General features: G+C 50.0%; 1 protein-coding gene across 2 annotated transcripts in view; it reads right to left on the bottom strand.

Annotated features, from left to right (window-relative positions):
- Positions 1-3,752: 3,752 nt before the first annotated feature.
- CCDC93 (coiled-coil domain containing 93) overlaps positions 3,753-17,718 on the bottom strand; it is a 93,684-nt gene continuing 79,718 nt past the window's right edge. For both annotated transcript variants that reach the window (XM_059052541.2, XM_059052540.2), the window contains 3 exons: positions 16,221-16,305; positions 13,325-13,438; positions 3,753-8,836 (listed from right to left, as the gene is read on the bottom strand). In XM_059052541.2, the coding sequence (XP_058908524.1) occupies positions 8,783-8,836; positions 13,325-13,438; positions 16,221-16,305 (253 nt within the window). In that variant the 3' untranslated portion in view covers positions 3,753-8,782. The remainder of the gene's footprint in view (positions 8,837-13,324; positions 13,439-16,220; positions 16,306-17,718) is intronic.

The raw sequence follows: 17,718 nt of genomic DNA, 5'->3' as shown, positions 1-17,718 counted from the left end.
CTTCTCCCCATCCCTCCCCTCATAAAACACACAATCAGGAATACATTTAACAGTACTCTTTATTGAGCACCCACCGTGTGTAGCTGCTATACTATGTTTCATATACAAATACTCGTTTAATCCTACATCTGCCCTACAAGGTAGGTACTGTCCTCATTTACTCATGTTCCAAGAGGGTGAGCAGCTAGCCTGTGGTCACACAGCACATGGTTGAACAGCACCTGGACTCAAGTCTGCCTGAATCCAAACATGGGAGAGTGAAGGGAACACAACACGAATCTGACTGGACTCCCTGTTTCAATGCTGGCTTGCATTTCGCAGCACGGGACCCATACCTGGTGTAGTGGCTCCACTTGCATTGTTCTGGTTGGATTCCAGGCAGGAGCCTTAGAGGAAGAGTCTAGGTATGGTTGGGGGGTGGGGAGGGGAATGCAAGTTTTTGGTTTACTCTCACTATTGGATAGGATGCTTTATCACTGTGTTCATTTGGCCTGGGCTTTGACTTAATGCAGGATCATCATGGAAGCATCCCAGGCAGAAGGAATCATTTATGTTGAGTTCTTCTTGAAAGGAAGTTGTTTGCCGGCTAACTTGATGGCAATTCCTGTTGGACCGTTCAGAGTTGACCTTTTTCTTCGGTTAGTGAGGCCTTCCCTGACTACTCACTATAATTACAAAGTGCTCAGTTTCTGAGACAGATCAGTTGACTAATTTTATGTAAGGACGTACTTGTAATTCCTTTCAATGCAGAGTATCAGAAATAGAAACCTATAGACAAACTAATGGATTTATAATAAACATTGCAGGAACTCCCTTAAGCCTAATGTCTCTGTTCTGCCTCAAATCTCTCTGCCTGTAGGACATGAGGGAGAGAGGGTTGGGAGGCTGTAAGAGGAATTAATCTCTTCCTTGCCAGAATTTATTTGCCGATTAAGTTATCACTAAAGGGTCTTCATGTCCAAATCCAATTCCGTAGTAAAGTTCCAGGTCTGTAGGGTGGCTGTGGCTACCCTAACAGTTTTATTTTGTAAATTTAGTCCTGCATAAACTATGCCACTTTTCTCCCCTTTACCACAGCCTCCATGTTTCTTCAGGCGTGCCTGAAGGGAATCTGGATTCTCCTCACGCCTGCCGTCCTCTGTGAGCCTCTCTCCCACATGTGGGTACCAGCCCCAGAAGCCCTCTCTTCCGGGCCCAGACCTTCTCCCTCCACACTAGAGCTGGATGATATAGAGAAGGGTCTTTTAAACTCCAGGTCACAACCCATCACAACATCAGTTGGGTGATCGTCTCAGATAGCTGTGTTCTCAGTGTCTGCACACAATCACTACAGAATCTGGGTGGCGCAGAGCAGCAAGCCTTCACTCCCTGCTAAGGTGTCTGTGAGTTGCTGGGATTTCACTGATCCAGGCTGGGCTCTTCTGGGTTCAGCTTCAAGCTGTGGGTTGGTCTCCGTCTGCTCCGTGTCTCTGAACCTCCTCGGGCCAGCAGGGTAAGTTCTTTTTCAGAGAGATGTGCAACGGGACAAGCCCAGCACACAGCACATTCTCAAAGCTTTGCTCCCATCAAGGCTGCTAATAACCCACAGACCAGACTGAGCCCAAAGTCAAGGGTGGGGAAGCACATTCCATCTGCCAGGGTGCCCGTGACAAACGCGCGTCCGCTCTGGGGAGTGAAGAATGGAATCCAATAACTCAATGTTTAACATTTTTCAAAAGTTACGTAAGACAGGAAAAACATCAGAGTGTAGTGTGGAAAGCGTGAGCACTGTTTCATGCAACCCCTTCCAGGCATGTTTCAGCTGGAGTGTCAGTCACTGCTTAGCCGGACTCCCCACTTCTGTCCTTGCCCCCCTGCAGTCTGTAGTCAGCACAGCCGCCAGAGGCGTCTCTACTGAGATTTTCTCAAAACCCTCCAGTGGTTTCCCACATGGAACCCCTTCCTGCCCCTCACTCACCTGCAGGGCACGCTCCTACCTCCACCTTGACACTTGCTACTCTCTCTGCCTGGAACTCTCTTCACACGGTATCTATCTATGTGATTAATTCCTTCACTAGTAGTGAGGTTTTGTTTATTGATATTTATTTAATGCCAAGAACACAGATACCCTAAAGAAGGGGCCAACAGTTAAAGAACAGTCTTTTTTTTTTTTTTTTCTAAATAGGATTTTCATAATAAAACCACTAGTGATTCAAACTTCTAAAACAGAAAAGCACACAAATCTATAAAAATGCACAACATATTTTCTCTCTTACTGGAATTAATCTGCCAACACCTAAATATTATCTTTAAGAAAGAGCGATACTAAAATTGTGCAAAGAGACAGTACCCATAGCTTTTAAACCATGAAACCAGTACCTGGCTTGTAATCAAATGAAAGCATGTAAAACAGTCTGCAGTTTATAGAATTCAAAGAAAGTCAGGGTGACTAAAAAGTGAAAGAAAGGCAATTAGGCACAGGAGATAACTCTGTAAAGCAGGATGCTCCCATGACGTCTACTGCAAGCTTGGATGAAACTAGGAGGCTCTGAACGCCGAGAATCACTGATCAGACGGATAAAGTGTGACAACTATGATAGGCAGCAAATTATCTGGCTGTCTGGTAAAATTTCCAGACTATAAACGGAGGTAGTTTTCAGGAAAGAATGCAAAGTAGTATCCCCTGCCTACGCATTATAAAACTGCAGCCATCACCACCAAACCAGACACTTTGCTGGTTTGCTTAGTACACTGAAGCAAAATGCGATAGTGTACGTGTTACCTGTTTGTACACTTTCCCCTCAGGGGTGTACCTCTAGGAAAACGGGTTCCTTTGCCTGCTTGGGTCTATTCCCAGGGCCTGACCCAGAGCAGGAGCTCAAATATTTGTTGGTGGAATGAATGAGTGAACAGGGATTTATTTTTCTCATGGAATAAGAGAGGAGGCAAGCGGTCCCCACGTGGGTCCCCACGAAGCTCGTCGTGCCTTCAGGGAGCCAGGCTCTTTCCAGCCTTTCACTCAGGGTGCTGGATGTCCTTTCTGATGGTCTGGAAACGGCGGAGGCTGCTCCGACGCCCTGCCCTTCCCCCGCCACCTGCCGGAACAGAAGCTCTTCTCTGCATCTCGTGCTGATCACCAGCAGGAAGGCCTCCTCCGTATTGGCCATTAACTGGGTTAGACACCCAATTATGTGCCTGTCTGTAAACCAGTTCCTGGCAAACAGAAATAGAATTCTCATGACTGTTTTAGGACAGCTGTCACGATTCCTCTCCTGGGGCTGGACACGTTGCCGCCCAGAGCTGGACAAAATTGGTTCTGCTGGTCAGGAAAGGGATCACCCACATCAGGTTTCCACGCAGGACAGGCACAGCTCCCCATGGACCATGACTCAGAGGTCCCATCTCCATCTTTTAAAGCCCGAAAGCCAGAGGAACACGGGTTGTGCTGTGATCCTCACGAGACAGAGGCCACCACACAGCGGCCCGGGTCTGTTCCCGGGAGGCAGTCACTTCACCGTCCCCCGTCCGCGTCGCCCTCACTGCCACCCAAAGCCACCCACGTAATCAGGGCAGAGCCACTCTCACTGCTTCGTCTCCCCGGAGCTGTTCCTCCAGAAGAGGAGGGCGCCCTCTTCGCATCGCTATTTCCCCCAAGACCCAAGAAAGGGAGATTAACTACTTTGGGCTCAAGGACTTTCAATTCGTAAAGAAAGCAGATTTACTGAACAAGAATCTGATGTCCTGCTTCTATTTTTTTAGAATAGTAAACAAAGTTAAAATTTAAAAACTTTATTTTTTGAATAGATAATACCTGTACATGGTACAAAATTCAAAAGGTACAAAAGATACAGAGTGAAAAGTCCCCCCCAGCCCTCTTCCCAGAGGCACCCAAGGCTGTCAGGTTCCCGTGGATCCCTTCAGAGGCACTCTATCTGTACGCACACACACACACACACACACACACACACACGTAAGGACATGCACAGCCACAGGCATTTTTCTCCATCCCCTTCCATTTTTTTTTCTTTTCTTTTTTTTTTTTTTTTTTAGAAACAAACACTACTAAGCCAAGAGCCTCTTTCCCCCCACTTAACCATGCATCTTAGGGATCATTCCATGGCAGTACATACAGAGTGGGTTAATATTCCATTGTATGGATTTGCCACAATTTATTTAACCATTGCCCTATGTTGGTGGTAGTTTCCAACTTTTTACTATTACCAATAATGCTGCAATGAAAATCCTTGTACGTAGGAAAAATCCTTAGAAGTAGCGTGGCCGGCCCGAGAGACGCGTGCGTCCGCGCTTTTGACAGAAAGGGTCTGGCTGCCCCCCGCGGGGTTGAGCGGCTCATCCTGCTGCGTCCAGAATGCTGCGTCCCGCGGCTGCTGCCCACTTCTTGGTTTCATGTGGCTCAGTCATTTCAACCAGACAAGGTACCTTTATGCACGGTTTGCTTTGAGCCCAAACACACTCATGACCTAATCACTGACAGTAATGTGCTTCCTTTCTTCCCCCTTCCCCCATCTACATGGGGAGAAAATACTTCTGTACAACATAATTCCTCTGAAAGGCCTGAAACCTCTGACACCTTTCTCATCCCAACCGTCAAGGTTAGAGTGTAACAAAGACTCTGGGATCCTCTGAAGCTGCTGAATACAATTGCCTCCTTGCTCTCAAGCTAAGCATAACATAGAGGAAAGGTTCAATCTAAACTTTGCTACTACGGGGATGCATAGCTGCAATTTGGAGAAGCTGTTTTATCCAGCCAGAGTTTCCTGATCATCCACTCTGGCCAGATGCCGAAGAGACCGCGGGGAACAATACAGGCGAGGTGCCTGCGTTTGCTGATCTTACACACCAGAGGGGAGGGCGGGCAACACACGTCGCAAAAGGCTACGTAGGAGTCCAACAGTGACGTGTGCCACCAAGACCGTGCAGGGGAGAGGGCAGTGTGTGGTCAGGGCTGCAGGCTGACACTGAGGGGTCTGTATGAGCAGCGGGGGGGTCTGGGAAAGCCCTTGCCCACGATCTGGGAGGGAGGGCGCTCCAGGCAGAGGCAAAGCAGGAGTGAGCCTGGCACTTTTGAGGAACTGACTTACGTAAGGCTGACGCGGAGAACCCGTCGTGGTCCCCACGCTGTCAAAGAGGCTGCAGACCAGCCACTAAATCTCCCCTCATGTTTTTACACATTTATTGTGAGAACTGCGGAGACCATAACGTTAGTTTTTAGTAGCATTTTCAGCCTATCACCATGTGCTATGAGAGGGACTGCTGTGGGCTGGCGGAAAAGGACCAAGAGAGGGCCTGGGGACTCTGAAGCCGCATCACACAAGGCCCCTCACCCGGCCAGCGCTCAGCCACCCGGACGACAGCGGGCCCTCCCGCTACGGGAGGCTCTGCGGCAAGTCGTGCTTTCCTTGAGGCCAACACTGGCCATGAGCGACTCATAAAGCACCTCCTTCCTCGGAGCGTGTTCTAAGCCAGGGATCCCCGACTCCCGGGGCGGAATAGGTCTGAGGCCCGTCGGGAACCGGGCCGCACACAGGAGGTGAGCGGCGGCGGGCGAAGCTGCATCTGCAGCTCCCCGTCGCTCCCTCCTGAACCGTCCTCCCGCCGCCTTCTGTGGAGAAACCGTCTTCCACGAAACCGGGCCCTGGCGCCCCAAAGGCTGGGGACCGCCCACTACCTGCAGTAGCTGTCAGCACGTGGTGCTACAAGGTCCCTCCCCTCTCACACCGATCGCCCGTCGCCTGCAGAGGGGGCAGCACAAGGCCGTGCTGAGGCGACAGAGATCGGGGTGGCACAGGTTTGCAGGCTACAGCTGACGGCCCGAAGTGCCCTCGGCAGGGCTGCTTGGTCACCACAGACGCACGCAATCGGGGCTGTCAACCTGACGCTGAGGCCCTCCCCATCCCCTGCGCCTGGATCAGGAGGCCCGGGAGCTGTGGGGTCCGTCAGGGAGCGGATCCTCAGCCTGGGAAAGGCCTCCTGTCTTCTGGCCCTGTTGCCGGCCCAGTGGACACTGGTAGGACCCGGCTCTCCACAGAACATGGGCAATGAACCCACACCCAATTAAAACCATACCCTGCAGACTCTAAGAGAGCTCAGGCCTGACGAACTCGGGCTGTGCCCTCCCTGTTAAAAAGGGAGACAGGCCCCTGGCTTGTAACCTCAGCGCCTCCCTTGGGTGTGATTAGCCCAGTGAGCCAGGAGTCTGAATCCAGGCCAAGGACAGCAACAAACACGTTCCCAGACTCCTCGTGATCATCTAGCATGTCCTGCTCGCAGCAGCTCTGATTTCCGTTTAAGCCAAAGCAGCCCCGTGTACTTCCTGAGGGGCAAGTGGGATGGAGGGGAGCCCCAGCCCAGAGGCTCCCCGAGAATCCCAGGGCACCTGCCGTCAGCAAGCTCACTGCTCTGACTGAGCAGGGACAATGGACTGCTCCCCGGGGAAACCCTGTTCCTCCCGAAGCACAGGTTTCCTAAAAGTAACTTATTTTTTAGCTCCAGAAAAGCCCGTGGGCTTAGCAGAACAGCCAGCCATACTCTGCGGGCACACAGAGGGACACAATCCTGGGAGGGCCCCCTGAAGGGCTTCTGAAATGATCAGGGCCTCGGGCCATCTCCTCAGCCTCTGAGGCCTAACCGTAAAGCACATTTTATGTCCTCATTACTCACAAGGGCAGCATCCACCCTGTGGCTTATCTGTGGCAAACAGAAATCTCAAGACGGACTTCTGCAGTTTAATTCAAAATGTGCTCAAGGAACAGAAATTGATTTATTATCTGCCTTAGGCCTTGTAGATTAAAACATGGGAAAAGGTATCTACTGATACCTCCCTACACCAAAACCAAACCAAACGAAGCTCTTTAGAAGCAGCCCAAAGTAAACGCCCCTACTTTTAGAAGAATTATCGGTTGCTTTGGATTAGTCGTGCCCTACTTTCCCCAATCACCTAGAAGGAGGACCACCGTCACCTCCGATATTACCTGTTCCTCCTCCCTACCACCTGTGGATAATACACGAATACTCTAATTGCTCAAAAGTTGTTAGTTAGGGAATGGGTCTATGAGCTTCTCAACACGATAACCAAGATGCTTCTCTGAACCCGAAATAGTTTCCAGTCAAACCGTCGTCTCCTTCCCCTGCCCTCGGAGCACCACCTGCTCTTTGGCAATCGCTTGCTTCAACTTCACTGAGTCCTTTCAAAACGCACAAGTGACCAGGGCTCAGGGCAGCTGGAGAAGCGTGCGGCCCAGGAACGGTGCCCTTATCACTCGGGCACCAGGAGCCGCCTCCTCACGGGGGGGGCCTCGCTGGGAGGACACAGAAGCCAAGGGCTGTTAATACAGCAAGAGACTGTTGGAGTCTGTACGCCATCAGCCCCGCTCAACGCGTACATTAGGGAACTAAAAATGAGCACGGTGTCCCTGTGGCTGCACTGAGCGCCCTCCTTGCATGTTTAAGCTTTTATGTTTTATGGCCCAAACCTGCTGACTGGTACGTGTGCAAGGCTCGTGTGGAATGACGTGCAAGCCTCGTGCTGGGTTCACTGACCCCAAGCTGCCAGACTCCCCAGGGCTGGGGTAGCAGGAGTTCCGTCTGGATGGACTGCTCCTTCCAGAGGAGAAACTTGAGCCCTCCACCTTCCCTTCAAGGCCCTGCAAAGGCGGGTCCCAGCCCACCTTTCCAGACTGGTCTCTAAAGCCTCCTGCAGACACTGGCCGCTCACTCCTCTCCCCACAAGCATGCCTTGTACTCTCCCCACACCCTCTTCAGTTTTAATCACAGCCACACTTTATCCAAAATGGCCTTCCCACCAATCTCTGCTATTAAATTGCTATTCCCCCTTCAGATCCAGCCCGGACCCAGCCTGCTCCATGAAATCTCCGCACACCTCGCTGCTCTTCCTGCTGGGACGCCCTCTGGCACCTGCTCACGGCTGGCCCCTCCGCCACTTACACGTTGGCCTGGACGGCAGTGACTGGTGGGAGAGCCCATCTCCGGGCCCAGCCCTGACTGGTGCAGGGCGGAGGGCATGTGCTGTGCTCTTAGCGAGGGGTGTACAGGACCATCCACAGGTTGGCTGGGACTCACAGGAGAATGGGGAGAGGTGAGGTGTCACTCTTACTTACATGTCCTCAAGCTGAGGCCCCTGTTTTCGATTTTTGGTGAGATGAACTTGAGCGGAGCGAGAGGGTGAAGCCAGGGCAGGTGCTGAGCTTTCTTTCTAGTTGCTACACCATCAAGCCCGCTGGCTGGCGCCCAAGGGGACGGGAACAAAAGGCACCACGGGCGAGTGAAAGGCCCGAGCGAGGAACACTCACCTGGGCTGGTCATTCAGCTAAAAGCCTTGTTTACTAAGAAGAAAAACATCCCAGTGGTCAGGCTCTGGGGCCACTCGCTGGGAGCCTGGCAGCAGGGTCTATGCCGCCCTGCTCTCTCCCTCAGTGCCTCCTCAGAGGCTGCTCAATCAACATCACTTTATTCAGAGTCCAGACAAACACGGTACCTTTCATATGTGCAATGTCACTGGAGAAATAAGAGCCGAATGGACACAGAGGACAAACACTGCCCACGTCTCTTCACCGGAGGACGGGTGTTCCCCGAGCCAGGACGGTTGCACCATCTGATTCCATCGACAACAATGGAAGCAAACAGGAGAAAGGAAATATCCAGGGTGTCGAGATCATCACACCTGCATCTTTGCTGCAGCGTTCAGAGCCATTTCACCATCTTGTAGTTGATACACGGCATTTAGAAAAAGACATCAATGACGTACGGTGCCATGTGGGAATTTTCAGGAGGCCTTGGCTTTCACCTTGGACAGCAGCACCTCATTTTTGCGGCCCTCCTGGAGGGGAAGCGGGGAGAGAGAGAGAGAGAGAGCGCAGAGAGGTGGGGACCGCGTTAGCACCCGCGTGAGGCTCAGATGGCCTCTCCATCCTTTCCCATCCTGCAGGGAGCCCTGTGGACCACGGACCGGCCTCATTGCACGCCGCCACCGGCATGGCGGAGCTTCCTGGCCACGCTGACCACCTTCAAGGCCCCAACGGCTATAAAGACGACTGGTTTCTGGACTGTCAGACTGAGGATAGGAGAGGATTAGGCACTGTCATTCCAAAAGACTTCAAGAAGCCTCTAGAATCCCAAGGGACAGAAGCAGACACACATGTGCCAATCTTGGACCCCTCCGGTGAGGAAGGGGGAAAGTCCTCGGAGACCACGGCCTAAGGAGTTATAAGAGGCAGCCCCAGTCCACACAGCAGGCAGAGCACGTAGAAAAGCTCTTACCCCAGCAAGAGTGAAGGTTAAGAACACACCTGGCTTTACAAGAGAAACCCACAGAAGACAGAGGGAGGGAGACGTGTCAAGGGACACCTCCCCCTCAAAGTGAGCTGAAGGAAACCCATCACTGTGTGTGCTGAGGGGTCACTGGGGCCTCCCCCGCGTGGGGAGTCTGGCGTCCAGGGTGCAAGGCCACCACTGCATTGTTCTGTATCCCCTTCTTCCAAAGCTTACCACTGTGTGCCCTCCTTCCCCCTTGTTCGTAGTGGCCTTGACAGCTCAGGGTACCTCCAGCTGCTAGCACACCATCTCCACCCCTTCCCCGGGCCGCGTCACAAGGAGCCCTGTTTAGAGTGAGAAGTGAATGCGGCAGGGGGAAGGGCCTGGAGGGGTCGAGCCCGAGGGTGCAGGCCCCACGTGTGGCTAGGCCTCCAGCTGCCATGCTTTGGCTGGAGATCCACTTAGTATGGAAGAAAAATTTTCTGTCACCCTTGGCCCCTCTGCATCCAAGAACCCGAAAGTCAATGTTTCCTTCTCCCTGGGTCCGGCCAGGTGCTCCCACTTCTCTGGAGGCCCTTTGGTCTTTCTGGCTGCAAGGACCCTGGTGCGCCTGTAGGGTTTCTGCGTATCTTCCACTCAGAGCTGGGGAGGCTCTGGGCTGGGCGGGGGTGAAGCTGAATTGTTCTGCCAGAAGCAAGATACTCTGACATTTTTTAAGCACGTGTTTTTTGGGGGGTAGATAGTTAATTTTTCCTGGGGATGGGAAAAAAAAAGAAGGCGAAGATAAGTAACACTTGTTGTGTTAGAAAAGTTGAGAAGAAAGTTTTCTTATTTAAAACGAGTTACTGAGATTTGCTTGGGTGTAAAACCTCCAGCCTAAAAAAATGGGGGGGGGGGTAGGGGTAAAGACAGACCAAGACAGGCAGTCATGCAATTATATTGTGACACTACCTTCTCTACTTCTGTGTGTTTTTCAAAATTTCCATAATAAAAAGATAAAACAATAAAACAATGAATAAGTAACTTTTGTTACCCACCTCACCTTCTGAATAGAGAAAAAAAAAAAAAACCCAAAACCAAAACAAACAACTCGTAAGCATCAAAACACTGCTGTGGCAGAGTCCACCAGGGGTGATTTTGCTCGTCACACCACACTGAGATGATGCTTGACGTTCTCAGTAAAAACATCCTTGGCTGTCACCTGGTGCGTGAGCACTGATTACCTTTCATGGAATCTCCTCGGAGCCTTTCGGGACTACAGAATGATACTGTCTGTCTGTTTAAAGCAAATACAGAAAGGGCCCTTTAGGTATTTCTTTCTATAAGAGAAGGGAAAATGTCTCCTCCCTCCTGCTTCTTTCCTGCTGAAGACGGTATGGGGCTCGCTATGTGCCAGACACTCTGAGTTCCGCTCACCGGAGATTACGTGCCCAGAGCCAGCGTCATAAAAATGTCTGGCTGGCATTCATCAGAGCCAGGCTAGAATCTGAATCTTGGTTTGATGACCCTGTGACAGACTGTGCTTTGAGAAACACAGCTGGTGTAATAATGCAATTAAGGTGATTCCAGAGTATGTGTTTTTTCCCGGCAGACTTGTTATTAATAAACCATCCCAGAGCAAGCAAGCCAATGGGGTTTTAGAGGCAACCCGACGTTGCCAGTCAAAAAGGCCTTGATCCCGGAGGAGGCTGGATCAGGGTGAGGCCATGACCTGGTGCCGGCACGGAGCCCGCAGGTGTCATGGGGCTCAGTTAATGTGGAGTCAACTAAACCATAAAGGGATGACAGCGGAGGTCAAAGGCCATGTTCTGGCTAACACCGTGCTCTGCATGAAGAACCATTACTGCCCAGGACGGTGCTGGGGACCAGGATGCAGTGAGAATTCAGAACTGGGGAGCAGTAACCCAAGCAGGCCGAGGAGAGGCAAATAAAGGAGGCAGACAGAGGGTTCTGGGAGGAGAGTCCATCCTGGGATGAAAGTCTGACTTTTCGAACTGTGTTTCTTCCACAAATGAGATCTTACCTGGCACTGCAATACGTAAAAGAGCAGAATTCCTCTACCTGGAGGAATGGGGTGGAAACTGGGGAGCTGCAAGCAGGCCTCAACACCTGTGATGGCCCCAAGTTACCTCAGGGGATCTTGCAAAAAAAATTTAAGATTTGGGAACGTTAACCTGTGGTTGTTAATTTTAAATTTTTGCCAAGTAAAATGATTAAAAAAAAAGGAATGCATACTGTCACTATCATTTTATAAGAGAGAGCAATTTTAACATCAAAAAACAAGGGGACATGCAAGTTTTTAAAAAGGTGAGTCCTTTAAGTATAATACACTAAGCTACCTGGGGAACATATCACATTCCCCCTACCCCCTTTTCTCCAACTTGTTTTGGACTGAACAAAACTGAGGCCAGCACCTGGTCCAGTCTGGGGTGTTCTCGGGCTCTGAGGGACCCACCCTCAGTCTCTGACTGAGAGTAACTGTGCTGAAGAGGCGGGAACGTGGAAACCTCAACCTTAACACGTCTGAAGGAACCTTCCCTTCAGAGCAGAGATCACCCCAAGCCTTCAGCCTGAGAGCCTGCAGTGCAACAGTGAGCCTTTCTATATGTCACTTTTATTTGCTTTGATTCTGACAGCTTATACTTATCCTCCTCTGTTCATCTGCTTTCTGTTCTTGCTGTCAAAAGGGCAGTGCTGGCCTTCACGCAACATGTGAAACGTAATTCTCCTCTGGGCCTTTTCTCTTTGTGCGTTATTTGGGAAAAAAGAGCTCTGATGGGGAGCGGCGGGTCCCTATTTGTTCCCTGTCAGCTCACTCACTGGCCCTTCAGCTCCAACTCCTGCCGGCCACAGGGGCTCCCAGACCCAGAGCACCTCGCCTGGACTCTCTGCCCAAGGCCAGGTCCTTCTCGTTGGAGAGAGGCCTTCCCTGACCACACCCTCTACATTAGTCCCTGCCAAGGCAATGGCTGGAAGTACTTATTTGTTACTACTTGTTTATGAGGGTCTGTTTCCTAGCTTGCTATCTGTCTCCGGGACACAGGGACCCAGTCTGTTTTACGACCTGATGTATCTATCCCAGGGCCGTGGCAGGAGCTGGAAGAACATTTATTGAAAGGACAAGAGAATCTGAAATGCCTATGGTTGTGGTCCTCAAAAGTTAAGTTACAAAAAAGGGAAGGAGAAGTAGAGAAGAAAAAGACAAGGGAGGGAGAGGGAAGAGCCTGAAAACAGGTGAGAACCAAATGACTGGTATGGAAAGATTGTATTTTTTATTCCACTGACCACACCCCAGGATACGACTACCTTTAGCCGCCCTCTGTATTTTCAGCAGTCTCTAAATTCACTGAGGCCACATGGATTTACATTAGAAAGGGGGAAAAAATTCCTGAAAATAAAGCTGATGAGACGGATCTTGGCAAGCAACAGAATGAAGCCTCCTTTCTGGAAATTTTCTTAAAAGGGCACGTTTCCTTCTGGAATGATGGAGAATAATCCTGCCCAAATGCAGGGAGAAGAGACAGGGGCAAACAAAGTTCACCTGCACGTGGGTGTGACAGGTGCCAGACACAGCCTAGATGCTCTCCTCTTTCGTCTGACCCGACAGGGATGAGGTCCCTCCCCACCTGCACAGCTGGCGAGTGGCAGGATCTGAAGCCAAGCCTGCCACACGCAAATTCACTCTCCTCCCATGTGGCTTCTCAAGGTCCTTCCCCAGTCTAAGACTGGGAGGGGGGAAAATGCTAGACCTGAACCCATAGCAAACACTGTTTCCAGGTGGGCTGACGATGCCATTTTACTTGCGAGTTTAATGTGGTGACTGAGTGTTAGGAAATTGAAGTGACGTTTCTTAGAATGTTCAGTTAGAGCCTCAAGATGGGCCACAGAACAACGCAATCGTGATGCACGCTTTACTGTCACATCCACTGCCAACTTGCTATCTCCCATTTCAGACCGGTGGAAAAACAAAGCAATGCTCTGGTTTGCAAAGGCTCATCTGGGGGTGAACACAAATCTCGCCCAGCCTTACACGCCAGTCCAGCCCTCCTCTTACCTCCTTGAACTCTTTCACAGTCTTAAAGTACAGCCTCTGTTTTTCTAACAGTTCCAAGTACTGGTCGTTCAACTGGTCTCGTCTCATTTTGTTCTCTTGCTTCTTCTTCTCCATCTGTTGAAACATTTGGGGAAATGGCGATAAAAGGCATGTTCTTGCCAAGGGCAGCGGGCAACGTGCAAAAGGCAAATATTACTGACATTTTCATGGATTTCCTTCTAGCAGTTTCCTTCTGTGCATCGTTTTTGAGGTTGGTTTATTTATTTGCAAAATATTGCACAGAGACTCTATAATTTTTCAGCAATTCTATCACTGGGCATTAACTGTTTCATTTACAGTAAGTCCCCTATACACGAACCTTCAAGTTGTGAACTTTCAAAGATGAGAACGTGCATTTGTGTGTCCAATCACGCAAGTTAGTTCACGTGTCTGGCGTACGTTGTCATGTGTGTGCATCCGCTACAAGTGGTTGTGCTTTTGTGTACTTTACTGTACAGCACTGTATACAGCACAGTAGTACAGTATCTTTATTTCAAGTCCAGGATGTCCGGAAGCAAGTGTAAAAGCAGTGGTGATGTAGCTGGTACTGCACTGTACTTTCCAAGGTACTGTACTGTAAGATTAAAAATGTTTTATTTTTTTGTGTTTGTTTTTTAGTATTATTTGTGTGAAAAGTATTATAAACCTAGTACAGTACAGTACTGTATAACTGATTGTGTTAGTTGGGTACCTAGGCCAACTTTGTTGGACTTAAGAACAAATTGGACTTAGGAACACGCTCTCGGAACGGAATTCGTTTGTAGGGGACTTACTGTAATGAGTTTTTTTGTGTGTGAATATAAACAATTTCACAAGAAACAGGTAGGCAGTACCCTCTTTATTCAGCAACTCTTTCATGGACACCTAGTTTACTACTTGCACTCACTGCTCCTCTGTTCCGTGTACCCCCTGCACCTTCCAGTTCCGGGGAAACCTGAGCTCTGGGGCACACACACTCCCCTGCCACCTCTATCTGGGCAGGACCCATCATGACACCTAGATACGGAGGGCTATGATTTTGTTTCTTCTAAATAAACACAACAAAAGACATCCATCCAAATAAGCACTGTTCTGCAGAGCAGACTTACTCCATTCAAGTGCCAGGCAATAGTCAAACCCTACGTGGAACCCTTGTTGAGAACTGCTTTTGGCGTCAACAGAATGAATTCACTTAACACAAACGGTTCTTGGGTGCCTGCTACAGGTCAGGTGCTGTTGTCAGCCACCAGCAGCACAGACAAGAGAGGAGAGAGCCCTCCCTGCCCTGGGGCCTGACCGTCCTTCTGGTGCCCGGCTACCTCACGGGGAAGGCGGGGGGAGGACGGGCACCAGGGCTGCTTCCTTCGCTGGCCAGCACTGAGGTGCCTTCGCCAGGCAGCCTGGGCGAGGATGGAGAGAATGAAGGGGCCGGGCCCATTTCTACCCCCAGGAATGCATCAGATAGTAAACAAATGGGAAGCCAAAGGGGAAAAAACCCCAGTAACTTCCTGTTGTTCTTCACTATGCACAAGAGCATCTCCCTGAGGACAAGCATGGCCATGGCGGGTGGAAAGGTCCCCGCACTGAGGTTCAGTTGTCACAGGCCTGTGGTTGGCCAGGCTCTCTGCCCCCCACTTCCCTCGCACCCCAGATCATCAACAAGGGCCTCCACTCCCTCCTGCAAGAGAGCCTGTCCGTCCTGGGTAAGGGTCCACACACGTGGACAGGTGCTGTCTCATCTTTGCCCTCATTTTTGAGGTTGAATAGTCTTGTCACCAGTGACACATTTTTTCTTTTTTTTTTGCTCTTTTGACATGATTTTATTGACGTCCTTAATAGGAAGATGAAAATTCTGCTACAGGGAAAGGGATATATGGTTAGCTTTTGCCCGCAGTTCATCTCTGGTGAGATGGGATTACAGGCAGCTTCAATGAGTGGATTTTTAGGACAGGTCCTACAGGCAATCCTTCCTTCCACGTGTTTACACTCTGGTTGCCCTCACTGGACCACCCTGCCCCAGGATTGTGAGAGGAGATGCCCTAAGTCCCCAGAAGGTTTCACTGCCGTGCCCGAGGACCAGGTGTGTGATACGTTTTAAAAACACAACCAAAAGCAAGAGACACTGGAAGCACTAGTTGGGATTTGTCTGGCTATGGTAGTGGGAGGCTGTGGCTGCGTGTCCGGCTTTCAGACCGTCAGCAAGTCTTCTTTCCTACGGACAAAGTGTGCCCGTGCGGATCCACTGAGCGTGGAAATCCCCATGCTGCGCCCCGCCTGGATGATGCTCTGCAAAGCTACCTCTGGGGCACCCACACCCCTCTTCAGTTCCTCTCTTTGCTCTTCTGACTTCTGAGGCTCAATATCCTCTCACTTTAGCAGAGTTCAGCAATTACTTGCACTTTTTGCAGGGGGTTCCTGGAAACTAAAATGCTCTTAAGCTGCTGAGGAATGAATCCCTAACGGTAGAATGTCAGGAACCAAAGAGCCAGTGAGGATGTGATTCTGGGCAAGAGAGAAGGCCTGCTGGTGAAAGTTTCCTCACCTGTGAAATGGGGGGGGAACCCCCACTCACTTAAGAGGGCTTTAGGAGGATTAGCACAGTGCTTGGCACACGGCAGGTGTTCAGTCCACAGAGCTGTTGCTAAGAGCAGCCTCTGAACGACCAGTGCAGGCAGCCTGTGGAACAGGCAGCCCGTGGAGCTAGCCTGCTCACTGCAGGGTCAGAGGCCCGGTGGGACCCCTTGCAGAGACACTGAAGACGTGTCTTCAGAATTGAGACCATGTTCCCAGGACAAACAGAAGAGGCCTGCTTCCCCCAGGGCCTTCTCCATCAGCAGGGTGAAACCCCGGCCGCATTACAGAAAGGAAACCGTCTAACCTTCATTCGACTTTGCTTAATTCCTTCTACGATCTGTTCCATCTGACGTAAAAACTGGTCCCGGGAAGCAGGGGAGGCCATGGCTCTGAAAGAAAGACCAGCAGAGGTATGACCAGCAAACAGGACTCTCAGAAAAGGGGAGGCCCTGAGGGGTCAGCCCTGTACCCAGATAATGCCCCGAGAGGCAAGCAGGCATTTGCAAGGCAGGATGGACCCATGGGGTCCCCGAGATTCCAGGCAGCCAAAGATTCTAAACTCTGAGGAAGGCATGAAAATTAGCCTTGTCTTGTAACTGAATAGTAATCTTTTTTTCCCACCCACCCTATAGTTTTCTTACTAATACATATTTTCTCAAATAAAATAAAATGTGACTAAAATTAACAATTTTTAAAAAAAATTTTGAATGATGGCAGGTTCTGCTTAAGAAATGAATTTCACTTAGTTTTTAAAAATCTGCAGATTGAGAGGCACTGCTCAAGACTGAGAGACATTTTCTGAGATTTTCCTAAAACCAGGCTGGTCCTGTTTCCAGGAAGAGCAGCTAAAGAAGTGCTGCCCTAACACATGCCCCTTCACCTCCAGTTCTGCAGAGGAAATGACACCAAAGGGTCAGAGCACATGGATGCAAGATGAGGATACTCCCAAAGGACAGGCTGAGAGAAAGCAGAACTCGCCACACAAACACTCAGACCTCAGCTCCTCTCAACGATCAGGGGATAAAGGTGAGGGCGCCATTTTTAGAAATGTCACAAGGCTGGAAGTCACTAACTGAATCTGAATATTAAATGGGGCTCTGAGGATTTTTGTTTGTTTTTAGAAATGAAACTTAAAGTCCAGAACTTGTTATCCATTAAGATCTTAGTTCATCTGCCAGGGGACAGCAGAGACCTGTGCTGGAAGGAGAGGAAGCCCAACGGACGGAGAGCCAGCCTGGGGCTGCCCGGATGGCGGGCAGGCCAGTGGCCGTGCTTGAGGGCTGGTATGATTTGGGTACAGATGGGCCTTGCCATCCGACTTTTGGAGAACATATTTATACCTGAACAAAGTAGTTTAGAGTATGCACATGACTTAAAAGCCAAAATCTATCACAAGGTTTGAAAAGTATTTTTAAAAAATCATATAGATTATTTCATTATTTAAATTTTATTTTGTCTTATCTTGTTTTATTTTTTGGCCACGCCACACGGCTTGTGGGATCTTAGTTCCCCGACCAGGGACTGAAGCTGGGCCCTCGGCAGTGAAAGCACAGAGTCCTAACCACTGGACTGACAGGGAATTCCCTCGTTATCTAAATTTTAAAACATCTCTATGTGCTCAAAAACAAATGTTATTAATCTAATCCTAGCAGGACAAAAGTAATCTATGAAGAAATCATAGTAGTTAGGCATAGTCAAATTATTTGAAAGTTCACCTTTTCCCTAAGCTATTCCTTGGTGTTTTTAAAATTCACTGTGTCATAAAGTTTTTGCAAGAACTCAAGCTCTGCATAAACCAAGGC

The sequence above is a fragment of the Kogia breviceps genome, chromosome 2 (assembly GCF_026419965.1).
Source record: "Kogia breviceps isolate mKogBre1 chromosome 2, mKogBre1 haplotype 1, whole genome shotgun sequence".
Lineage (NCBI taxonomy): Eukaryota > Metazoa > Chordata > Mammalia > Artiodactyla > Physeteridae > Kogia > Kogia breviceps.
The sequence above is the reverse complement of the archived record's forward strand: the minus strand, read 5'-3'. Positions and strand labels throughout refer to the sequence as shown.